Source organism: Oncorhynchus kisutch, linkage group LG24, assembly GCF_002021735.2.
Source record: "Oncorhynchus kisutch isolate 150728-3 linkage group LG24, Okis_V2, whole genome shotgun sequence".
NCBI classification, from domain to species: Eukaryota; Metazoa; Chordata; class Actinopteri; order Salmoniformes; family Salmonidae; genus Oncorhynchus; species Oncorhynchus kisutch.
The window spans coordinates 16,323,783-16,350,075 of NC_034197.2; the positions used below are offsets into that span (position 1 = coordinate 16,323,783).

At 41.2% G+C, this 26,293-nt stretch overlaps 1 protein-coding gene across 3 annotated transcripts in view; it reads right to left on the reverse strand.

The window, feature by feature from the left end:
• Positions 1-5,308: 5,308 nt before the first annotated feature.
• The window catches only part of LOC109869304 (neurofascin), a 32,291-nt gene continuing 11,306 nt past the window's right edge, over positions 5,309-26,293 (reverse strand). The window contains exons 9-27 of one of the 3 annotated variants that reach the window (XM_031804280.1): positions 21,538-21,669; positions 21,183-21,326; positions 20,939-21,050; positions 20,691-20,854; positions 20,444-20,591; positions 20,104-20,228; positions 18,731-18,832; positions 18,370-18,567; positions 18,133-18,203; positions 16,956-17,178; positions 16,706-16,821; positions 16,282-16,492; positions 10,124-10,246; positions 9,842-10,015; positions 9,601-9,732; positions 9,304-9,373; positions 6,094-6,105; positions 5,776-5,814; positions 5,309-5,675 (exon numbers count right to left, since the gene is read on the reverse strand). In XM_031804280.1, coding sequence (XP_031660140.1) covers positions 5,618-5,675; positions 5,776-5,814; positions 6,094-6,105; positions 9,304-9,373; positions 9,601-9,732; positions 9,842-10,015; positions 10,124-10,246; positions 16,282-16,492; positions 16,706-16,821; positions 16,956-17,178; positions 18,133-18,203; positions 18,370-18,567; positions 18,731-18,832; positions 20,104-20,228; positions 20,444-20,591; positions 20,691-20,854; positions 20,939-21,050; positions 21,183-21,326; positions 21,538-21,669 — 2,354 coding nt within the window. In that variant the 3' untranslated portion in view covers positions 5,309-5,617. Of the gene's footprint in view, positions 5,676-5,775; positions 5,815-6,093; positions 6,106-9,303; positions 9,374-9,600; positions 9,733-9,841; positions 10,016-10,123; positions 10,247-15,772; positions 16,191-16,281; positions 16,493-16,705; positions 16,822-16,955; positions 17,179-18,132; positions 18,204-18,369; positions 18,568-18,730; positions 18,833-20,103; positions 20,229-20,443; positions 20,592-20,690; positions 20,855-20,938; positions 21,051-21,182; positions 21,327-21,537; positions 21,670-26,293 lie in introns of those variants that run through there. The other 2 variants (XM_031804281.1, XM_031804282.1) reach the window with 2 other exon arrangements.

A 26,293-nucleotide genomic window follows, 5' to 3' on the forward strand; every position in this document is an offset into this window, starting at 1 on the left:
TGTTGTGGGGGGCCTGGCTCCCCAGTGGGTGGGCCTGGTACCCCTGCCCAGTCATGTGAAAACCATAGATTAGGGCCTAATTTATTTATTTCAATTGACTGATTTCCTTATATGAACATATTACTCAGTAAAACCGTTGAAATTGTTGCATGATGATTTATATTTTTGTTCAGTATAGTAGCAAATTTGCCATACATGTTTGCCATACATGAAGCGGACTGACCATCCAGGTTGATCATGTGTGAATGATTGTGAGTGATCTTGAATGTCAGTCAGCTTCCTGTCTCTAAAGGTCAGCAAACAGTCACACACAATAGACTCCATACACAGAAGACTCCACAGACAGTAAGATTAGAGAAATGTACAAGTGCCGGGATATTAAAGGGAATGAAAACCCAGTGAAAACTCTATTCATTATGGCTGAGATAAGGCTTCTGTTACAGCCCTGAATCACCACGCAGCTTGAGCTCTTGCTCCCATTAACAAACTACTCAGAACCTACAGTATTCTCCCCCTCCCTGGATTAAAACACTGTTCTAATGTGCTCTGTTATCAGGCTGTCAGGATTTAAACATTTCACATTAACTACACCTAGGAGCTTAATTAGAAAGGACATTTTCAAACATAAGATTTTTTTTTATTGTTGTACCATAATGATATCACTCTGTCATAATCATAATAATATTCCGACCATGAAAGTTACTGTAAAGCTGCTTAAAGTCAGCAGCATATGTCCATCATAGTTAAGTGTGTAAAGTACAGTATCATAATTTTCTCAATTAAATGGTGCACACAGCATACTGTAATGAACCTCCCAGTCAGGGATTATTGAGTTGCAATGTTGTCAGTAACATGAGCATGTCTGGAGACTAGAGTCAATCCATTAGAGGACCGTAAGTACAAAGTACATCTCTATCGGTTAATATTGTCAAAAATCACAAGGTACATTAATGATTAGCAAAAGAGACAGAAATGACTGGATGCCATAAGAATGCACATTGTAGTTCTAGTAAACAAAACATCATTCTTATTTTGCTTGTCATGCTAGTGTACAAAGTGCAAACATTAGCCTTCTTCATAGAATTTAAAACCCATATTCTATAAACCATAGATCAACATATAACAATTATACAATAAAGGTGCACAAGGGGAAATAAGGTAGGTACAGTATGGTCCCAGAGACATGGATTAGGGGGGTGTTTAGGTCTGTGTTTTAGACATTTTAAAGGCTAAAGATGAAATCTGCTGATCTGAAATGAACTCTGAAGAACGTTGAATCAGCCCACAGTCCTGAAAGGTATGTATACAATGCCAATTACATCAGCTAAGATTCACAGACCAATGTTGAGACAAAGCAACAGACAAACAAGTCAAGGGTACAGTGCCCTGAAGATGGTACTATGATTTACTGCCATCAGGTAGAGATAAAGAGCTCAAATCGACTTAGCAATCCTACCGGGCCTAAACCAGTGATTTAGCAAAGAATCATTCATTAAGGTTTTTCTACCCTTGTCAGCATATAAATAGTTCCTCTACCAGGTGTCACTGCTTTTATCAACATGATAAACGTATCAGTGTATTCCTCCATCCAGTCAATATCTCTCCCTTAGTAGAAATATTACACACCCACATCAACATGTATGCACGTACGCACACACTTCCACACCCACTTGAAAATGATATACTTTTCACCACGTCATAAATACCACAGGTTGTAACCTTAATTTTCTTGTTAAAATGCTGTACCAACCCAGTGTCAATGCAGAGCATGAGAATAGAGGAACACTATCAGGCTCCAACCACATCATCTCTTGTGTGCTTGGAATTAAGAAAAGGTAGTGGATTTGCTTGGGAACACCTGTGTCCCCCAGTTAGTGGGCAGTGGGCATTCCGGACTCAGTCAGTCTCGTGTACAACTGTTTATAGAGGCGCTAGTTGAGTATTGCACCCATTCAGTGGCAATTTTAGTATGTAAACCTTGGTGGGGCAAACTCCCCCAATTATTTTTTTAGATGCATGCCAGCAAAGCCACAACACAACACTAAACAATACATTAATTGGACTATAACGGTGCCCACAAACTGTTAGGGCCTACATGAAGCTGTCCCAACAGCAGAGTCCCAACAGCAGTCCCAACAACTTACCACTGCTAAACCTGGCTATCAGGGGAGCCTTGTTTGGCAGCAAAACAGTTTATTCAGGCTCATTTACTGCCTTTAAAAAAACATAGCTGACATGGCTGACTTGCTTAAACAAATGTGGTTTCTATTGACAATTGAGATGTACAAAATATAGCATGAAGGGACGACGAGCGTATAAGACGTAATCCGTAATTAAGACATTAATGAGCGAGCTAGGACGGACATCGTCAATATAACTATTTGTTCAGCACTTTTGAAATGTACAGCGACATAATTCAGAACATGGACTGTCCTTACAGTATTCTCCCTGTACACCAAGTCAGAACCATAGAATAAATAAAGGGGGCATATAAGCAGACAATGGAAGCGCTTACACTTCTCTAAAACAGGCTACATGTGCACCAACAAGTCAGAACAGTAGGCTAAATTATGAGGGGAAATGCGACTAAATTATTAGGGTGAGGCACACGGGCTACTAACACCTTACTACACAACATACACTTAGTATTGCTTTCGTAGCTACAGTATACAGTGCATTTGGGAAGTTTTCAGACCCCTTGACTTTTTCCACATTTTGTTACATTACAGCCTTATTATAAAGTGGATTAAATAAAATAAAATCCTCATTAATCTATACACAATACCCCATAATGACAAAGTGAAAACTGTTTTTTGAAATTGTAGCTAATTTATAAAAATAAAAAAATTACAGAAATACCTTATTTACCCAAGTATACAGACCCTTTGCTGTGAGACTCGAAATTGAGCTCAGGGCATCCTGTTTCCATTGATCATCTTTGAGATGTTTCTACAACTTGATTTATTTCCACCTGTGGTAAATTAAATTGATTCGACATGATTTGGAAGGGCACACACCTGTCTACATAAGAGCAAAAACCAAGCCTTGAGGTTGAAAGAATTTTCCATAGAGCTCCAAGACAGGAATGTATCAGGCACAGATCTGGGGGAAGGGTATGCAAAACATTTCTGCCTCATTGAAGGTCCCCAAGAACACAGTTGCCTCCATCAAGTTTGGAACCACCAAGACTTTTCCTAGAGCTTGCTGCCTGGCTAAACGAAGCAATCGGGGGAGAAGGGCCTTGGTCAGTTAAGTGATCAAGAACCTGATGGTCAATCTGACAGAGCTCCAGAGTTCCTCTGTGGAGATGGGAGACCTTCCAGAAGGACAACCATCTCTGCAGCACTCCACCAATCAGGTCTTTATGGTATAGTGGCCAGACGGAAGCCACTCCTCAGTAAAAGGCACATGACAGCTCACTTGGAGTTTGCCAAAAGGCACCAAAAGACTCTCAGACCATGAGAAACAAGATTCTCTGTTCTGATGAAACCAAGATTGAACTCTATGGCCTGAATGCCAAGCATCATGTCGAGGAAAACTGGCACCATCCCTATGCTGAAGCATGGTGGTGGCAGCATCACGCTGTGGAGTTGTTTTTCAGTGGCAGGGACTGGTAGACTAGTCAGGATCAAGGGAAAGATGAATGGAGCAAAGTATAAAGAGATCCTTGATGTAAACCTGCTACATAGTGCTTAGTACCTCAGACTGGGCCAAAGGTTCACCTTCCAACAGGACAATGACCCTAAGCACACAGCCAAGACAACTCAGGAGTGGTTTCGGGACAAGTCTCTGAATGTCCTTGAGTGGCCCAGCCAGAGCCTGGACTTGAACCCAATCGAACATCTCTGGAGAGACCTGAAAATAGCTGTGCAGCGACGCTTGGGAGAAACCCCTCAAATACAGGTACGCCAAGCTTGTAGCGTCATACCCAAGAACACTCGAGGCTGTAATCGCTGCCAAAGTGCTTCAACAAAGTACTGAGTAAAGGGTTGAATACTTATGTAAATGTGATGTATATATATATATATTTTTTAAATATACATTTGCAATAGTTTTTCAACTGTTTCTTGCTTTTTATTTATGGGGTATTATGTGTAGATTGATGAGGGAAAAATATATTGAATACATTTTAGAATGAGACTGGAATGTAACAAAATGTGGAAAAGGTCAAGGGGTCTGAATACTTTCTGAATGCATTGTACATATCTTTCTGGCATATTACATAATGTATGCAGCAACATACAATACATTTCTGGACTCACCTTGTTGTCCTGTGGTCACTTGAACAGGAAGGTGGTGTGGTGGGGTCCTTCGTGGGCAAATTTTGTCATCAAAATCTGGCATTCTCTGAATTTATGGTGATTTCAAGACAACTGGTCGAATGATGACAACAAGGTCGAATGATGATGTTACTGATCTTTAGGTTGGAGCTCTAGAAAGAGGCCCGAGTTCCGGACTTCGAAATCCAAGTTGCATGATCGTTGAAAACGCATTTTCCCAGTCTGAGTTATTTTTTTTAATCACAGTTTCCAGTTGTCTTGAACTCACTAAAGTCTGAGATTTCCCAGTTGCGAGTTTCCAGTTGTTTTTAAAGCGGCAGAAGTCATGCTGGATTGACTGCATGACCAATGCTGAATGTTTATGGAAAAGAGACCCTTAAACCCAGACTTAGACCACACATCCACTCCACTGAATAGCAGGTTAGTGATGGATTTGCAATGCTTGCAGTTAGCCACTGATTTCTTCCAAACCATTGTTTAATTTGTGATTTCCAACTTGTTGTGTAATGTTTATGTCCAATGGCCGATGAGCACTGATCCCTTTTATCTATAATTTTGCTTCATAATGCAAGGATTGAACATTTGCCAGTAGATTGTAGACTTGATTGATGATGATGACTGCTAGCTTGCTAGCTAAGATTTTGAAAGTATGATGTTGACATGATCAGTCCAATCAAAGCTACGGTAGATATAACGTGATTTGACGTCATTTTAACTGTGGCCAATGACCTTGAGTCTTCTTGGATGGCCACTTCTAATGTAACTCTATGGCAGCACCCAGGGGGCTTGAATTTTCGAGCTCTCCCTGTAGATTTTGCTGTGACGTTGTGTCCCCATGAGTGACAGAATACTGAGCCAATCATGGCGCAACTAGAGAACATTATTAACCCCTAAGCTTCGTATTTTCTGCTGGATGCCCAACCACCACAGAAAGCACTGAGCTAGGCTGAAACACCTGCATTTTGGAGCTGCCGTACTCAAGATAGCAAAAAAGAGACCATGTTTGTATGCAGCTTTATTAACTACATTTTTTTATTTGACTTGGTTTGCACACTAATGTGACACGTATTAATGCCAAAATAACATGCAAAACAGGCTCTGCTCCACCTGCCCTGAATGACAGGTCACCACAGCACACATTGTAAGTCCTGTCTCCTTATGCAAATGAGTAGATGTTGCTCATGGGGGAGAGGGCCTCATGGCTCCTACTCTCCCTAAATTCTGGGTCTCTGTCATCCCTCTCCTTGTGTCCAGTGTACTGGCCAATGAAGGAGCCGTCCTCGTTGAACTCAATCTCCCGTCCATCACCGTACTCCACCAGACTGTCGTCACTCTGTTCATTTCATCATGGTGTCGACTGTCGTCTGACCCCTCCTGACTTTACTCTCATCCTCCCTGGAAGAATAGTGAAAATATTAGAGGCTGCGTTATGGCTCCCAGCTTTCACCATACAGTTCTAGACATTAAAAACAGACTGTCTGGTTGTAATACTTACCGTTGGGCAGAGTAGGGAATGGTGGTGACACAGCTTATCCTGAAATGTTTAAAAATATTGTTTATAATGTGTTGAGAGCTACATTTTTGAAGAACATTTCTATGAATTATCAATGATTTTAGAATATTTTAATTAAGTCACTTAAACCATTAACTTGTTTCAACAGCGATAGCATGTTGAAATTCAGACTACCTAAACATTTATTTTAGTTCCAATTTATTGGTTATAAATACAAAATACAGTCAGTATATAAGTAAAATAATACAGTAGAAATGGTGTACATGGTCTAGACTTGTGTTAGTGTTCATATTATCATACCTTTCCAGAGACCTTCAGTAGTCCAAAGGAAAAATGTGAAAACATTAGTAGTCAGAATAAAGAGATCAATGCTAAGGATGGGGGAGTTATCAGGAAAAATACATTGTTCTGAAATAATGACAACACTGGATGGTACAATATTGTTAGGAAATTTAATGATTTGTTTCACTGTTGAGTATTATTACCACACCATATTATAGTATGGATGGGTCTTTCTATAAACTAGGGTACCAGTGTGCAATTCCTGCAGTGTACAACTGTTTGGAGCTGTTACAGAGAAATTCATCACTTATTTTCATGTGGATAAATGAAGATATAAGGGGGAACATAGATGCATTCTATATAATTCATGATTTGAATCAAAACCTATGTTTAAACCCTTTTTTGTGTTTGGAGTCTTCACAGATTTGGCAAAAATCGTGTGACATAATACCTTTCTTTCCTTACATTTATGATACGGTTTGTATCATATACTAAGCATTTAACAATTGCATTACACATTGACCTTGATCCTGTGAAATTCCTGGACATTGTTTATTTTTTTTGTATGGAGATCTCAGAAGTGTACTGTAACCTCTTAACATTTCATATATTCATATATGTTATAGTGTGAAAACAGTTTTCATCAGCACATATTCAAAATAATGTATGTGATTGCAAAATCCAATGTTTCATACAGAAAGGGGTCAATAACATACGCACTATACACAAACATGGATTTAGTACTGTAGATATGTGGTAGTGGTGGAATAGGGGCCTGAGGGCACACAGTGTGTTGTGAAATCTGTGACTGTATTGTATAAATGGCCTTAATTCTGCTGGACCCCAGGAATAGTAGCTGCTGCCTTGGCAGGTTCTTCAATAAGTACTCATCTTAGTTTGATGTCCGTTTGATGTCTAGCTGTTTAGTTACATGGGGACATTATCACGCAACATCAGCTGATTCATGAATTTTCTGAATGACTGTCAAATGATAAGAGCTTGTGTGAAACTGCACGTGACTTAACAACAGCCAAAGTGCGGGAATTAACTGTAGGGTTGACAGAACATTTGATGTCTACGTTGTTAGCCTACTTCGTGGACAACATTAAATCAAGATTCCTGAGGTAAGATTACGGTCCATGTATGTTTAAAAAGTTTATTTTCCTAGGTAATACAGAAAAAAACGGATACAATTGCATGTCAAACAAACAAAAAAGTTGATATTTTGATGTTCAAATGTGTGTAGGGTTAAATATGAAATGCTGGATCAAGTGCAGAGCCAACACTTCATGTCCGAAGAGGTCACCCTTCTAACTCCATTCTATTCATTTATTAATAGCTGCCCATACCGTGTCACAGTGCCAAGATAAAGTAAGATTTCTTGATTTCTGCATAAGATTTTGTGTGTATTGACTTATGAACTGCTGTTACTGTAAATGGTTAGCTGACTGATATATCCTAGCTACCTAGCTAACCATTGGTAATCTTAAATGATGAAAAACAACCAAAACAGTACCTATTGCTAGACTAGAGATATGCCCTAGCTATAGTTAGTCAATGGTTGCACATCTAACTAGCTGAAATGAAGCAAGCGTGTGAATAGTAGGCATGCAAATATATTCTTTCACTGTTTACAGCAGGTCTCTAGCTACCCAGACCTGTCTGATCAGCCTGATAGGGTGCCGTGGGTGTGTCCAGCCTGTGTGTATATCAATGGAATTAAACATCCAACCAATGCCCCAAGTGTCGTGCTGTAGATCCACCACTCACCCAAAGGGTTGTGGCGTCCTGTCCAGAAACTACCCCTAGCCTCTAGCCCTAGACACTTGTGGAGATCTGAGAGGATTGGACAGGTGTACCCAATACCGTCAAAATTCCTCCAAGCCTATCAGAGGGTAAGGTGGCGCTCTCACCATGTCTCCATCCATCTCTCTCAGATCTCCACATGTGTCTAGACTCTGGGCAGTAGGGGCTAGGGGTTATTTCTGGACAGGCCATGGGTATTATGGTAGCTCAGTCAGTCTGGCACTATCAACATTTTTTAATAACTGTCAAATGCTTGCTTTCTCTATATTTGGGAGAATCTCAATTACATTTCCTTGATTTGTTGCATCCTCTCTCCTCATCTTCTTCTCAAAACCCATTGGACAAGAACGTCCGAGTTCCCTCCTCACTCACCTTCTTATCTAATGGGTTTTAAGGAGGCGGGGACAGAGGACATGAGGAATGAAGGAAATGCAATCGAGATTCTCCCCGTTTCCTCCAATGTACTTTCAAGGAGAGGCCAGGAGTGGAGCAAACAAGGGCAGAGGAAGCAAGAATGTGATGTCTAGTTTTCACCCAGACCCACTGTCTTGTACAGCTAACCTTGTGGAGGGACACAATATTCCCTAACCCCTAAACCTAACCTTATCCCAAAAACCTAACCCTGAACCTAACCCTAACCTTAATCCAAAAACCTAACCTTAAACCTAGCTCCTAACCCTTTACGTAATTCTAACCCTGACACTAATTCTAACCTTAACCCTAAACCCCATAGAAATAGCATTTGACCTCTTGGGGACTAACGAGGTCAAATTTGTGTACACACACACACACAGCTTAAAACTTGTAATGATTTCACCAATACTTTTTATGATTATTGGTTATTATTATTGTCAATGATTTCTGACAAAACACATATTACATTATTGTTAAAAAAATATAGAAATGCTGTTTATCTTTTTAATTTTCTGGAATTTTCTTTAAATGATAGAGAAGTTGACTAAAGCACAAACAGACCTGGCTACTAGGCATGACAAAGAAACTTGCAGTGTCCATGTTTCATGTGACATTTGGAATGACATGTAGATGTTTTATTGATGCTAAGAGTTATGGTCTCATTGTGCCCATCTAGACTCTTATTCCTGTAATTATACATGTGAAGGTGCAAGAAAATCACGTTTAAATGTATATCAAACTATTTTGAAATGTTGACCCTAATGTCACACATTGGCCCATTTATTTATAGAAAGACCCGAATATATTTTCATATGACTGTAGATTGCTGTTCATGTGGAAGGTTTTAGATACCATAGTTGGCTTGAAGGGAAACTGACACGATCAGCACTACCTCACAAAATGATTATACATGATGTACGTGATTGACTTTGACCTACACAAATATTGATACTTATCTCAACTCAAGGTTCTCAGTTGATTTTCAGCCAGTTCTTTTATATTGCCTACCGATAGTCAAATGATCCCTCCTGATCGTTATCATCCACTGGCTCCAATGTCACTTCTTTCTTGTCCCGTACTGAAAATAAAAAGCTCTGTCTTGTTACTCTGACCAAATATAATATAAGCCCTGCATACTTAGGGTAAATATATCCTATCCATTAGCTAATTTAGCACAATCGTGGGATTAGAAGCTTTATGCTAGTGAATGAACTATAGTATTAGGTCTGTTGGATCTGTCGCTCCATGTAAGAATGTTTGTCCTCTAATGGAGAAGTCTTGTGGACTACAGTATTGCTACAGTACCTGGGTATTTCCCCCCTCGGCTCCTCTTGATAAAGCAGACGACCAGCAGGATGAGCACGAAGAGGGCCGCAGCACACATCACACCAATGACCCAGCCCTGAGTGGAGAGGTCCACCTGCTCCCGTGCATTTGCTGTATGTAAACACACACACACACATTTAATTGTCATGATAAAATCTGTAGGTGTGTGGATGTTTAATGGCTTGTAATTGTGTGTTGTGGTTGACCTGTGGTGTTTTACCTTCAGTTGTATAATGGGGTGATTCCTCTGTGTACCACTCTCCTACCCCAATTCTAGTCTGTGCTGCTATGGTGAATCTATAGCGGGTGTAGCGATCATATCGGCGCACTGTAAAACTGGTGGTGTTTGCGGGAAATTCCTCAACACGCAGTTCCTCCTCCCGGGTTGTGTTCACTGTGGAGGGAGAGCACACCAGGGAGCCAAGAGAACTTGATTTAGAGACCTGTTTTACCTACTGTACCCACTTTGTTCACCTGACTGACGATGAGTAAGTCCTCCTACCTGTCTGATATTTCAGTATGTATCCGGTGATGATGCCATTAGGCTCTGCTGGAGTGTCCCAGTCCACCCAGATAGTGTCCAAATGTCTCTGCTGGATTCTGAAGAATCTTGGAGCAGAGGGTGCTAGAGACAAATACAATTACATTGCTTACTTAAGGGCCCTTCATAACAATGCAGAGAGAAAAAAAGAGAAATAATACAAAACATTACACAAGGAAGAAATACACAATGAGTAACAACTTTGCTAAATACACAAAAGGGTAACAGTACAGAGTCAATTTGCAGGGGTACAGAGTCAATTTGCAGGGGTATAGAGTCAATTTGCAGGGGTACAGGGTAATTGAGGAAGATACTGTGTGTTCATACAGTGTATTCAGAAAGTATTCAGACCCCTTGACTTTCTCCACATTTTGTTATGTTACAGCCTTATTCTAAAATGTATTACATTGTTTTTTTCCCCCCGTCATCAATCTACACACAATACCCCATATTGACAGAGCAAAAACAGGTTTTTAGAATTTTGGGAAATTTAAAAATATATAAAAAACTGAAATATAATTTACTCAAGTATTCCGATCCTTTACTCAGTACTTTGTTGAAGCACCTTTGGCAGTGTTTACAGCCTCGAGTCTTCTTGGGTATGACGCTACAAGCTTGGCACACCTGTATTTGGGGAGTTTTTCCCATTCTTCTCTGCAGATCCTCTCAAGCTCTGTCTGGATTGGATGGGGAGCGTCGCTGCACAGCCATTTTCAGGTCTCTCCAGAGATGTTAGATCGGGTTCAAGTCCGGGCTCTGGCTGGGCCACTCAAGGACATTCAGAACTGGTCCTGAAGCCACTCATGCATTGTCTTGACTGTGTGCTTAGGATCATTGTCCTGTTGGAAGGTAACCTTTGCCCCAGTCTGAGGTCCTGAGCGCTCTGGAGCAGGTTTTCATCAAGGATCTCTCTGTACTTTGCTCCGTTCATCTTTCCCTCGATCCTGACTTGTCTCACAGTCCCTGCTGCTGAAAAACATCCCCACAGCATGATGCTGCCACCACTATGCTTCACCGTAGGGATGGTGCCAGGTTTCCTCCAGATGTGATGCTTGGCATTCAGGCCAAATAGTTCAATCTTGGTTTCATCAGACCAGAGAATCTTGTTTCTCATGGTCTGAGAGTCTTTTGGGCTGTCATTTGCCTTTTACTGAGGATTGGCTTCCGTCTGGCCACTCTACCATAAAGGCCTGATTGGTGGAGTGCTGCAGAGATGGTTGTCCTTCTGGAAGGTCCACCCATCTCCACAGAGGAACTCTGGAGCACTGTTTGAGTGGCCATTGGATTCTTGGTCACCTCCCTAATAAAGACCCTTCTCCCCCGATTGATCAGTTTGGCCGGGCGGCCATCTCTAGGAAGAATCTTGGTGGTCCAAACTTCTTCCATTTCAGAATGTTGGCCACTGTCTTCTTGGGAACATCCAATGCTTATGTGTATAAGGTAGTAGTTTTGGAATTGTTAGCTAGATTACTCGTTGGTTATTACTGCATTGTCGGAACTAGAAGCTCAAGCATTTTGCTACACTCGCATTAACATCTGCTAACCATGTGTATGTGACAAATAAAATTTGATTTGATTTGCTGCATACAGTTTTTGGTACCCTTCCTCATATCTGTGCCTCGATATCTGTGCCTCGGAGCTTTACAATTCCTTCGACCTCATGGCTCTTTTTTGCTCTTGGGGCGGCAGGTGCCTAGTGGTTAGAGCGTTGGGCCAGTTAAATAAAGGTAAAATAAACATGCACTGTCAACTGTTGGACCTTATATAGACAGGTGTGCGCGTTACCAAATCATATCCAATCAATTGAATTTACAACAGGTGGACTCCAATCAAGTTGTAGAAACAACTCAAGGATGATCAAAGGAAACAGGATGCACCTGAGCTGAATTTCAAAACTCATAGCAAAAGATCTGAATACTTATGTAAAGAAAAATCTAAAAACCTGTTTTCGTTTTGTCATTATGGGTTATTGTGTATAGATGGATCAGAAAAAATGTGTATTTAATCCATTTTAGAATAAGGCTGTGACATAACAACATGTGGAAAAAGGGATGAGTTCTGAATACTTCCTGAATGCACTGTATAGGTAGGGATAAAGTGACTAGGGAACAGGATAGATAATAAACAGTAACAGCAGTGTATGTGATGTGTCAACAGATTTAGTGTAAAAAGGGTCAATGCAGATAGATAAAGAGTTTACCAATAGCTACCCGGACTAAATATTAACACTATCACCACCTGTCCTTTCAGCCTATAAGTACCCTCTAGAGAACGTTCCCGGGCGTCTCTTAAGCATATGCATATCAAGGTGTGCAAACATAAGCACCAACGCTTGACAAATAGTACCTAGACGATTGTAAAGGATTAATTGCATGAAGAAATATATACATTTAAAAAAAAGTTATTTGTTTAGATAAGAGTTAAGGATATTTTTTGTATAATTCTACAAAGTCATGGAAAAAACGTAGGACTATATCCTATTTTTGTTTCCCTTATGATAAAAACATTAAAGCACTCCAGTTGATCAATTTTATTTGTAGATTAGTTTAGTAATATAGTTAATTAATAAAATACAGTTACAGATTCTTTTGACAAAGTTGAAACGAAAAAGCTCAAATTAATATAACCAGCCAGGTCACAGGGGAAACTATTTACCGTATTCTTAAATAAAAGCAAGAAATAAAAACAGTCATTTGTTGATTGTATCGGACACTGTATTGTGCCCTTATACCTGTGCCTTTACGCATGAATCAATATCTTCTTCTCTTTATGCTTCGGGTCCACAGTCAGCACACAGCTTTCGGGGCTGTGTGTGAGCAAAGCACCACAAAAGAATAGGTTGCATTGCACAGAGTTTTCATGGGCCTTGTTTCGTGTGCACCTGCCACAGGTGTTGTATAATCTTTCTGAAGCGGTTGCATGGCATGGTCTCTCGGAAAAAGTCCACGACCTACCTATCAGACCAAAAATGACTCCACATCCATGGTCTTGCCGCCGTATGTAATAAAGTGTGCAATACATGCTTTGAGTTCATCCATAGACATGTCCCACACCACGTACTGTTTATTTTTCTGTGTGCATGCGCAACAGTACAATCTCTGATGTGCTGCAACATCTGTATGTCACATAATCTCATCACTCTTTTCTACTCAAACCGTGCCATCCCTCCCAAACTCCTCCTGTCTCAGAGTGGCAGTTGGGATCACCGTCTCAGTTGGCTCTGTTCTGGTTTTTCTGGGGGGAGGCTCAGGCATCAGAGACAGAGGCTCGAGGTCAACATTAGAATCAGATGAAGACTTCATTAGAAACGTCGATTTCAAGCTGAATATCTGATCCCGCATCTGACTCCAACTCACTTACAGTAAATTCTGCAGCATTTGCAATGCTGTCAGTGCATGCGTCCATTCTTTTGTTCGGCTTGCCATTGTGAACTTCAAACATTGTTTGTTGTACTAAAATAATTAGACCACCCACAATTCTTCAATATCATTACACTATTGTTCTGAATTCAATCATCCTGTTCACCCTCGTCATTCAGATCAGTCAAATTCAATCACCCTCCTCATCATTCAGTTCATTGAAGTCACATGCACCATTATCAGTTTGTATCAGGTTTCTATTGGTCCTTCATCCATTGACAACATAATATGTAAATAAACACGTAGCATGTTTTCATTTCCCTTAGAATAAATGAGGTTAGTAATAGAGCCACAGTAAATAAAACATTCTGTTAACACTTTCTTTTAACAAAGTCAAATGTAAAAGAGAATGGTATCAAACCGCAAGACACGTGGCCAAATGATGAGCTGCTGATAAACAGGCATAACAAACTCATAATTACACTATTGCCTTTCTAAATTAAATCATCCTTTTCACCCTCATCATCCTTATTTAGATTCAATTGTAAAGTACGGTGCACAATTATTGTCCATTCACCCATTTGTCATTAATTCAGAGAGGCGAGAGAGACGCATTAGCACCTGGCTGGGTACCAATGTCCTACAGCACATTGTCTTGGAGGGTTAAGTTGGGAATAGGTGTGAAAAAAAATCAGGTAAAAAGGCTCTATACCTTTCTGTTTGTGATTTCAGAACGCTGACAAATGAGTAGTGTAAAATACAAACATTTAGGAAAAGTCAGGGAAGGAGTAGGACAGAGCTTATTTTTTTGCAGATTTTTTAAATTGACAAAATCAAACATCAGTGGCCGTTGCCCTATGATGGTTCCAGTGTTAATCAGTCTCATAGCTTGGGGGTGGAAGCTGTTTAGGGTTCTGTTGGTTCCAAACTTGGTACATCTGTACCGTTTGTCTTGCGGTAGCAGAGAATAGTCTATGACTTGAGTGGCTGAAGTCTTTGACATTTTTAGGGCCTTCCTCTGACACCGCCTGGTATAGAGGTCCTGGGTAGTAGGGAGCTCAGCCCAAGTGATGTACTGGGCCGTACACACTGCCCTCTGTAGCGCCTTGCGGTCGGATGCAGCCAGTCAAGATGCTCTCAATGGTGCAGCTGTAGAACTTTGAGGATCTGAGGGCCTATGCCAAATCTTTTCAGCCTCCTGAGGGGCAAGAGGCATTGTCGTTCTCTCTTCAAGAATGTGTTGGTGTCTGTGGATCATGATCATTCCTGAGTGATGTGGACACAGAAACATTAAGCTTTCAATCTTCTCCACTACAGCCCTGTCGATGTGTATGGGGGCGTGCTCGGGCCCTCCGTTTCCTGTAGTCCACTATCAGCTCCTTTGTCTTGCTGACATTGAGGGAGAAGTTGTTGTCCTTGCACTACACTGCCAGGTCTCTGACCTCCTCCCTGTAGGCTGTCTCATCGTCGTCCATGATCAGGACTACTCGTTGCGTTGTCTGCAAATTTAATGATGGTGTTGGTGTCATGTGTGGCAACGCAGTAATGGGTGAACAGGGAGTACAGGAGGGGACTAAGCACTCACCCATTAAGGGCCCTCTTATTGAGGGTCAGTGTGGTGAATGTGTTGTTGCCTACCCTCGCCACCTAGGGGTGGCCCGTCAGGAAGTCTAGGATCCAGTTGCAGAGGGAGGTGTTTAATTGCAGGGTCCTTAGCTTAGTGATGAGCTTGGAGGGCACAATTGTGTTGGACGTTGAGCTGTAGTCAATGAACAGCATTCTCACAAATGTGTTCCTTTTTTCCATGTGGGAAAGGGCAGTGTGGAGTGCAAAAGAGATTGTGTCATCTGTGGATCTGTTGGGGCGGTATGTGAATTGGAGTAGATCCAGAGTGTCTGGGATGACGGTGTTGATGTAAGCCATGACCAGCCTTTCAAAGCATTCCATGGCTACAGGTTACCTTGGTGTTCTTGGGCACAGAGACTATGGTGGTCTGCTTGAAACATGTAGGTATTACAGACTGGGTCAGGAAGAGGTCGAACATTTCAGTGAAGACACTTGCCAGCCCATGCTCAGAGTACCTGTCCTGGCAATCCATCTGGCCCTGCAGCCTTGTGAATGTTAACCTGTTTAAATGACCCTCACATCGGCTACTGAGAGCATGATCACACAGTCGTCCGGAACAGCTGGTGCTCTCATGCATGGTTCAGTGTTGCTAGTCTCAAAGCGAGCATAGAAGGTATTTAGCCCATCTGGTAGGCTTGTGTCACTGGACAGCTCATGACTGTGTTTCCCTTTGTAATCCACGATAGTTTGCAAGCCTTGCCATATCCGACGAGCATCAGAGACGGTGTTGTAGGTTTCAATCTTGGTCCTGTATAGATGGTTTGCCTGTTTGATAGTTTGTCGGAGGGCATAGTAGGATTTCTTATAAGCGTCCTTCGATTGTCCGGGTTTTGGGCTTGGTCCGAGATAATCAATATGTATTTGGCCTCCGACTCATTGAAGTCCAAATTAAGGTTAGTGATAGCTGTAAGTTTCAGTCAAAATGATACTCAAAATAACACAATTGGTCAGGAGCCTGTAAAACAACCACTATTTCCTCTGGCGCCATTCTATCACTGTAGTATGGAAGGGAACAGGCGAGTGACATAGATCAAAGGTCAAGTCTGAGAATAAACAAAGGAAAATACATGATTAGGAAAAGAGCTGACAGAAAAACTGGCACATCTAATACAGCATCACAATGTTTTTCCTTACTTCCCTCTGGAGTGGAGAACTCTATGGTGTTACTGGAGTGTCCCTCGTATCGGTTGTTGGCCACCACTATGTACATTTTGTAGTTGCTGTAAGGGATGAGTCCCGGCAGGACACCAGAGAGACGCGGCCCGCTGGCTGGAAAGGCTTTAGACTTCATGGCCCTGCTCACACTCAGCCACCTCAGCTGGCTACTGTCTCGCCAGAAGTACACCTGGGATAGGGGGACACAGCACATGCGTTCATTTGTATGTTTGTTCCCTCGTTCAGTTCCTCAGTCCTTCATTTGTTCATTCATTCAGCCGATGTGTTTCCATCCACTGCTTTCCTAATGCATACTAAATGTAGCCTGGATCTCATAACAGTTTGTTACACTTGGAATTGAAAACCAGAAACTAAACAAGTCACTTATTCCCGGTAGTCTGACCTTGTACTCCTTCAGTTCACCCATGATGCTGCTGCGAGCCACAGGGTCCCAGTGAACGGTGACCTTGGTGGCCTCTATCCTGGACACACGCAGTTTGACAGGGGCAGCAGTGGGACCTGGGAGACACCAAGAGGAAGTTGCAATTCATTATGGTGTGGCTGACTGCCAGGTGTCAAGTAGGGATGGTCTATATTTACCCGTAAAGGGGTCTCTGTGTATCTGCAGGAAGGGATTGTGTGGTAATACTCACGGTCTTCTCCAGAGTAGCCTATGATGACTCGGGACTCTGGGCCCAGCCCAAAGTCATTGACAGCTTGGACCTTTATCTCGTATGGTGTGAAGGTGTCTGCGTCGTAAATGTAGTATTTACACCACCAAGTGGTAGCGTTCTTCCACTCCTCCCTGGAATCCCTCCGTTTCCACCACACCAAGTACTTTAGGTGGGGCCCATTCCAATCTCTGTTGTTCAGTGCCTTTTACCCATACCAGACAAGGAAGTTTAATTGTACAGAATAAAAGTTGTTATTCTTCATCGAATAAAAGTTGACATTCTTCATCGAATAAAAGTTGACTTCAATTTTTTTAATTATATACACACACACAAACACACACTACCGTTCAAAAGTTTGGGGTCACTTAGAAATGTCCTTGTTTTTGAATGAAAAGCACATTTTTTGTCCATTAAAATAGCATAAAATGTATCATAAATACAGTGTAGACATTGCTAATGTTGTAAATGACTATTGTAGCTGGAAACGGCAGATTTTTAATGGAATATCTACATAGACGTACAGAGACCCATTATCAGCTCCCATCACTCCTGTGTTCCAATGGCACATTGTATTAGCTAATCCAAGTTTATCATTTTAAAAGGCTAATTGATTGATTAATTGTAAATGAGAACTTGTTCTCAACTTGCCTACCTGGTTAAATAAAGAATTTTTTCTCATTAAAATTTAATAAAAATGAGAAAACCCTTTTGCAATTATGTTAGCACAGCTGAAAACTGTTGTGCTGATTAAAGAAGCAATTAAACTGGCCTTTAGACTAGTTTAGTCTCTGGAGCATCAGCATATGTGGGTTCGATTACGGGCTCAAAATGGCCAGAAACAAAGGACTTTCTTCTGAAACTTGTCAGTCTATTCTTGTTCTGAGAAATGAAGGCTATTCCATGCGAGAAATGCCATTGGAACACTGGAGTGACGGCTGCTAATATTGGGCCTCTGTACGCCTATGTAGATATTCAATTAAAAATCTGCCGTTTCCAGCTACAATAGTAATTAACAACATTAACAATGTCCATACTGTATTTCTGATCAATTTGATGTTATTTTAATGGACAATTTTTTTTGCTTTTCTTTCAAAAACAAGGACATTTCTAAGTGACCTCAAACTTTTGCACGGTAGTGTGTGTTTGAACGTATCACCTCCCAGCTGATCTCCATGTTGTTTCTCCATGTGCTCACTCCTTTGATATTTTTAGGGATAGTGTCTGGGGCTGAGAATCATAGCAAGTATACAAATGATTTTGAAAGCTCTTTGTCCAATGGTTTGAATATGAACGATTATTGTTGTCAGCTGTATTCCTGTTCAATACAATTAATGAAGACAATAGATATCCCTTATTTATAACACATCACACGCATCAAGCATGAAATACTCACGCGCTCCACCAGTCTGGAAGTTGGCGGACGAGCGACTGGGTTTACTCATTCCAATATCATTGATAGCAATGACCCTAAACTCATAGATAATGAATGGTGACAGTTGCAGAATGACAGAGTTGAGGTTTCCAGGGTATGTGGAAAGGTTTCTCCAGTTGTAAGGTAACCAGTCGTCATCATCATACTGCACAAGGTATTCTGGAGGTAAAGCCCAGAGGAAAAAACACTGATTACTTCAGTTGATTTTGGTTAACACTGACCATTTCAAAGAAAGTCTGGTGCACATGTGGCATGCCATCAGGACAATGTTTACTCTGGGTGTTCTGCTCCTGAGGTGGAGAGTGTAAGGCAGAGTTGTTACCTTTGATAGGGCTGTGATTGCTATCTCCAGGGGTCCAGGAAAGCCTGACACTGCGCTCAAAGGAGTGAGACAACTTCAAGTTTGTAGGAGGGTCTGGACGATCTGGGAGGAAGGGAAGGAAACTGGTGTGGCAAATTCCAAATATATACAGCATCCACATGCTGTCTATCTATTCCTATCACACAATACAATGTAATTAACAGTAATTAACATTCCATAACATGTAATATCCATAATATTGATATATTCTTAATTCCAGTCCTTTACTTAGATTTGTGTGTAGATGTTGTGAAATTGTTAGATATTACTAGTTAGATATTGCTGCACTGTCGGAACTAGAAGCACAAGCAATTCGCTACACCCACAATAACATCTGCTAAACACGTGTATGTGACCAATAAAATTGGATTTGATTTGATTTTGAGGGGAAGGAAACCTCTCAGGCGAACGGTGACTTTAAAACAGTTGCAGAGTTTAATGGCTGTGATAGGAGGAAACTGAGGATGGTTCAACAACATTGTAGTTACTCCACAATACTAACCTAATTGACAGAGTGAAAAGGAGGAAGCCTTTACAGAATAAAAATGTTCCAAAACATGCATCCTGTTTGCAGAAAGTCACAAATGAATATCGCAAAGTGTAAGGTTTGAGTCAAATCCAATACAACAAATGACTGAGTATCACTTTCCATATTTTCGAGCATAATGGCAGCTGCATCAGGTTATTGGAATGCTTTTAATCAATAAAGACTGGGGAGTTTCAGGATAAAAAACTTTTACAGAATGGAGCTAGGCATAGTCAAAATCCTAGAGGCAAACCTAGTTCAGCCTGCTTTCCACCAGACACTGGGAGATTAATTCACCTTTCAGCAGGACAATAACCTAAAACACAAGGCCAAATCTACACTGGAGTTGCTTACCAAGATGACATTGAATGTTCCTGAGTGACAGTTACAGTTTTGACTTAGTTCGTCTTGAAAATCTATGGCAAGATTGCGGTCTTGCAATGATCAACAAACAACTTGACAGAGCTTGAAGAATTTTGCTCCATCCCAGGTGTGCAAAGCTCTTAGAGACTTACCCAGACAGACTCACAGCTTTAATCGCTGCCAATGGTGATTCTAACAAACTCAGAGGTGTGAATACTTACAGTATGTAAATGACATATTTCTCCATTTAAATTTTCAATACATTTGCAGACATTCCTAAAAACATGTTTTCACTTTGCCATTATGGGGCATTGTGTGTATATGGGTGAGATTTTTATTTAATTTAATATATTTTGAAATCAGGCTGTAAAACAAAATCAAGGGATGTGAATACTTTCTGAAAGCACTGTGTGTATGTTTACTAAGCGTCACGTTAGAGTCCTACCCATCACCACCAGGCGGGCGGAGATAGAGGTCTTGTCTATCTCAGTCTTGATGATGCAGGTGTAGTTGCCTTCGTCTCGTCTGTTGACGTTTGTAATGACCAGCGTTGAATCATCCAGTGACAGCCTGTAGATAATTAACAGGACATGCTGATGACATTAGGAAGTCATCTTGACAAATTCAGTTGAACAATTCGCCATTTAGCTTTTAGTTATACTCATATATAGACTATAACTCTGTTAGTTTGAAGTTAGCTATAACCATAACTAGGACGTTAGGGTGGCAACAGAAACCCTATGGTTTCAATGGTTACAAGGACGAGTAGTCATAGTCAGGCCCACCTCCAGCCTATGATGAGGAACTGTTTGTTCTTCATCCAGGTTGTGGTGACGGTGACTGTGGGGTCATGTTCGGCCTTACACTCCAACCGGACATCAGTCCCTCGGAGGACTCTCATATTGTCTGGCCATTTGAGGATTTTGGTGGACTCTGGAGAAACAGATAGGGATCATGAGAACACCTACAATGTACAGTGTATATTGAACCACATGAAGAAGCGTTACAGTTAAGCTATGATTGGGTATTCACCTTTGACCTCTAATTTGACCCGGTTTTCGTCTTGTCCGGCGGCGTTGCTGACAATACACAGGTATGTCCCCTGGTCGTCCATACAGGTGCCTCTGATCTGCAGGGTCCCGTTGCTGTGTACTTTAAAGCGATTTCCCTCTAGATTTCCAAGTCCATACTTAGACCTGTGCAAAAAGAGGTAGGCAGTTAGACACATGCACACACACACACACACACCTGAGAGAAGAGCATCATAAACATGTTCTCACCAGCGCAGATCGGGCACGGGCGAGCCAAAATAGAGGCAGTCTAGCCAGGCGCAGCTGCCCTCAATGACCTTCACCAGGGCAGTCTTGGGCCTGAGGATACGTGGTATTGCATCTACAGAAACAGAACATATGACTGTACCAATGCTTCCATGATGATCTACTGTAATTTTTGTTAACGTTTACATGTATTTCAATAAACAGAGAGGATTATGGTTATTTTCTGCAAATGAATATGGTAACTTACTCAGTACACTGATGTAGGCATTGGCAAACAGGTAACCATACTGGTTGGAAGCATTGCATTGGTAAACACCCGTGTTCGCTACAGTGACTGACTGGAAGGTAATTGTATCACCTGACACCTGCCTGTTTGGAACCAGAGTGGCATCTGGAAAAAGCATATAGTACAGTAAGTAAGTTAAATACTGTGTCCTTGCAGTTATGGAACAGTTTGTTACTTTACTATAAAGTATTTTCAGTTAAGTGACAAAAACAGTGGATTTTATACATAAAACAGGTAATTGAGCAATTTGTGTGTCATCTCCTGCAGTCATTTGCAAAAGTACACTTGGATTCTTAGGTTAGGTGGCTGTGCTTACCTTCGATTGAATCTCCGTTGATAAACCAGCGGATACTGGGCCGAGGGATGCCGTCAGAGCGGCACACTAAACGTGCATTCTCCTCTGGGGCCAGAACCAGGTTACCGGGTTTCTCCAACCAGAATGGAGCCGCTGTTAAATACACGGCTCAGGTCAGCATTTTTGAAAAAATAAATATCTAAGCTACATCAGTGAATATTTGCTATATGAGTGGTTCATAGAAAGTGTTACCAAATGAGCTATTTCCTCCCATTGTAAATCAAACAGTAGCTATGTTTCCATTAACTTGTCCAGTGATTTTTTGTCAATATTTAGGAAGTTTGCATAGAACATAGATGTGTCAATTGCCTGCTTGGGTGCGTTTCCATTTAACTAACCTAACGTAGCAGGCACACAAGAAATGCCTGAAACTACATCCCTTACATACTGGTCTTGACAAGAAGAATAAATAACTGTCGGCAGAGGTTCTCCTCTGCACTATTCATCCAATCCAGTAAAAGTGGAGGAGGAGTTAAGATGGAGTGTCGCCATGTTAACGTCCAAAAGAGGAAGTCGTGTCACATGAACTCCTTCCCTTTCCCCTGAAAATCGGAACATCCGGTTGTTGGGGACTCGGCAGAGACATCACGTGCGTATCTTCAAAATGATTCGGCAACCATTCTTCTTTCGAAAAACACAGTTTCCATCATCAGTTTGACAAAAGAAAAATCCATCCCTATTGAACTGAACTGTTATAGTGTAACGAATCTCCTCTTCGTCTCAGGAAGGGTAGTCAAGATCGGACCAACACGCAGCGTGGTAAGTGTCCATGTTAATATTTTTTATATAACAGAACACAAAACAAAACTAACAACGAGAATGTAAGAAACGAAACAGTCCTGTTAGGTGAAACAACACAAAACAGAAAACAACTACCCATAAACACAGGTGAGAACAGGCTACCTAAGTATGGTTCTCAATCAGAGACAACGATTGACAGCTGCCTCTGATTGGGAACCATACCAGGCTAAACACATAGAAGTACAAAACCTGGAACAAAACATAGAATGCCCACCCCAACTCACGCCCTGACCAAACAAAATAGAGACATAAAAAGGAACTTAGGTCAGGACGTGACATATAGATCTTTATAAATTGTCTCCTATATCTGCCATTTCCATAACACGTTGCAAATATTTGTTTTGCTACATTGCTTTGGCTGAATAAAACTGGGCCAATGGAAACCTGTCTAGTGAAATGTAAAGATTATGTGAAAGATCAATGGGAGAGTTAATATCGTAAAAATATCCCTGTATCTGTGTGTTGGTGTGATGGAGAATACAGTGCCCTGCAAATGGTGGAGGGCCCTGCAAATGGTGGAGGGCACTGTATTAGAGCGTTGGACTAGTAACCGGAAGGTTGCAAGTTCAAATCCCCGAGCTGACAAGGTACAAATCTGTCGTTCTGCCCCTGAACAGGCAGTTAACCCACTGTTCCTAGGCCGTCATTGAAAATAAGAATTTGTTCTTAACTGACTTGCCTAGTAAAATAAAGGTAAAATAAATTTAAAATATATTAAAAAATATTGGTACCCTTGCTATATGAGTAAAACTGGCTGTGAATTTGTTTTCTTCATTGTTCATGCTCTTGGTCTTTCATTCAAAATTTTCACAAAAATCAAACCTTTAATTGAAGTAAAAATGAATTAATGAAAAAATGAATTCTTATCATCAAACAAATATTTTTCTCAAATATAAGTGTCCCATAATTATTGTCACCCCTTCATTCAATACTTTGTGCAACCTCCCTTTGCCAAGATAACAGCTCTGAGTCTTCCCCTATAATGCGTATTGAGGTTAGAGAACACATGGCAAGGGATCTGAGACCATTCCTCCATACAGAATCTCTCCAGATCCTTCAGATTCCAAGGTCCACGCTTGTGGACTCTCCTCTTCAGCTCAACCCACAGGTTTTCTATGGGGTTTAGGTCAGGGGACTGGGATGGCCATGGCAAAACCTTGATTCTGTGGTCAGTGAACCACTTTTTGTGTTGATTTTGAGGTGTGCTTTGTCCTGCTGGAAGATCCAACCACAGCCCAGTTTCAGCTTCCTAGCAGAGACAGTCAGGTTTTGATTTAATATCTGCTGGTACTTGATGGAGTCCATGATACAATGTATCCTAACAAGTTGCCCAGGGCCTTTAGAAGAAAAACAGCCCCACAACATCAAAGATCACAGTGGTGATGAGGTACCTTTCTGCATTGCTATCTTTCTGTCTACGCCAAACCCACCTCTGGTGTTTGTTTCCAAAAGCTATATTTTGGTCAAATCTGACCATAGAACCCGGCCCCATTCAAAGTTCCACTAACGTTTGGCAAACTGTAGGCTCTTGAGTTTGTTGTTTGACGACAGCAAAGGCTTTTTTTATGGCAACCCTCCCGAACAACTTGCGGTTATGTAGGTGGTGTCTGATCGTTGGAGACTTTCTGACCAAGACCAAACTAACTTCTCCAATTCTCCAGCTGTGGTGCTTGGAGATTTTTTGGCCACTCAAACCATCCTCCTCACTGTGCGTGGGGTTAATATAGGCACACATCCTCTCCCAGGCCGATTTTTAACATCTCCAGTTGCTTTAAACTTCTTAATTATTGCCCTAATAGTAGAAATGGGCATTTTTAACCGTTGAGCTATTTTCTTATAGCAATTTTCTGATTTGTGCAGGTCAACAACCTTTTGTCGCACATCATTCATGTATTTTCGGGTCTTTCCCATAGTGATGGATGACTATGGGAACTTGGCCTGTGTGTCACCTCCAGTGGCGACTCGTCATTCAGGGCAGGTGGGGCAGAGCCCCACAATTTTAGCAATAAATTACATCATCAATATCAAATCCAATTTTATTGGTCACATACACATGGTTATCAGATGTTAATATGAGTATAGCGAAATGCTTGTGCTTCTAGTTCCGACAGTGCAGTAATATCTAACAGGTAATCTAACAATTCCCTAACAAATACCTACAGTGCCTTGCGAAAGTATTCGGCCCCCTTGAACTTTGCGACCGTTTGCCACATTTCAGGCTTCAAACATAAATATATAAAACTGCATTTTTTTTGTGAAGAATCAACAACAAGTGGGACACAATCATGAAGTGGAACGACATTTAATGGATATTTCAAACTTTTTTAACAAATCAAAAACTGAAAAATTGGGCGTGCAAAATTATTCAGCCCCTTTACTTTCAGTGCAGCAAACTCTCTCCAGAAGTCCAGAGGATCTCTGAATGATCCAATGTTGACCTAAATGACTAATGATGATAAATACAATCCACCTGTGTGTAATCAAGTCTCCGTATAAATGCACCTGCACTGTGATAGTCTCAGAGGTCCGTTAAAAGCGCAGAGAGCATCATGAAGAACAAGGAACACACCAGGCAGGTCCGAGATACTGTTGTGAAGAAGTTTAAAGCCGGATTTGGATACAAAAAGATTTCCCAAGCTTTAAACATCCCAAGGAGCACTGTGCAAGCGATAATATTGAAATGGAAGGAGTATCAGACCACTGCAAATCTACCAAGACCTGTCCGTCCCTCTAAACTTACAGCTCATACAAGGAGAAGACTGATCAGAGATGCAGCCAAGAGGCCCATGATCACTCTGGATGAACTGCAGAGATCTACAGCTGAGGTGGGAGACTCTGTCCATAGGACAACAATCAGTCGTATATTGCACAAATCTGGCCTTTATGGAAGAGTGGCAAGAAGAAAGCCATTTCTTAAAGATATCCATAAAAAGTGTTGTTTAAAGTTTGCCACAAGCCACCTGGGAGACACACCAAACATGTGGAAGAAGGTGCTCAGGTCAGATGAAACCAAAATTGAACTTTTTGGCAACAATGCAAAACGTTATGTTTGGCGTAAAAGCAACACAGCCCATCACCCTGAACACACCATCCCCACTGTCAAACATGGTGGTGGCAGCATCATGGTTTGGGCCTGCTTTTCTTCAGCAGGGACAGGGAAGATGGTTAAAATTGATGGGAAGATGGATGGAGCCAAATACAGGACCATTCTGGAAGAATGGAGTCTGATGAAGTCTGCAAAAGACCTGAGACTGGGACGAAGATTTGTCTTCCAACAAGACAATGATCCAAAACATAAAGCAAAATCTATAATGGAATTGTTCAAAAATAAACATATCCAGGTGTTAGAATGGCCAAGTCAAAGTCCAGACCTGAATCCAATCGAGAATCTATGGAAAGAACTGAAAACTGCTGTTCACAAATGCTCTCCATCCAACCTCACTGAGCTCGAGCTGTTTTGCAAGGAGGAATGGGAAAAAATGTCAGTGTCTCAATGTGCAAAACTGATATTGGCATACCCCAAGCGACTTACAGCTGTAATCGCAGCAAAAGGTGGCGCTACAAAGTATTAACTTAAGGGGGCTGAATAATTTTGCACGCCCAATTTTTCAGTTTTTGAAATGTTAAAAAAGTTTGAAATATCCAATAAATGTCGTTCCACTTCATGATTGTGTCCCACTTGTTGTTGATTCTTCACAAAAAAATACAGTTTTATATCTTTATGTTTGAAGCCTGAAATGTGGCAAAAGGTCGCAAAGTTCAAGGGGGCCGAATACTTTCGCAAGGCACTGTAATACACAAAAATCTAAAGGGATGGAATAAGAATATGTACATATACTGGTTATGGATGAGTGATGGCCGAGCGTCATAAGCAAGATGCAATAGATGGTATAAGATGCAGTATAGCTCAGTGTTC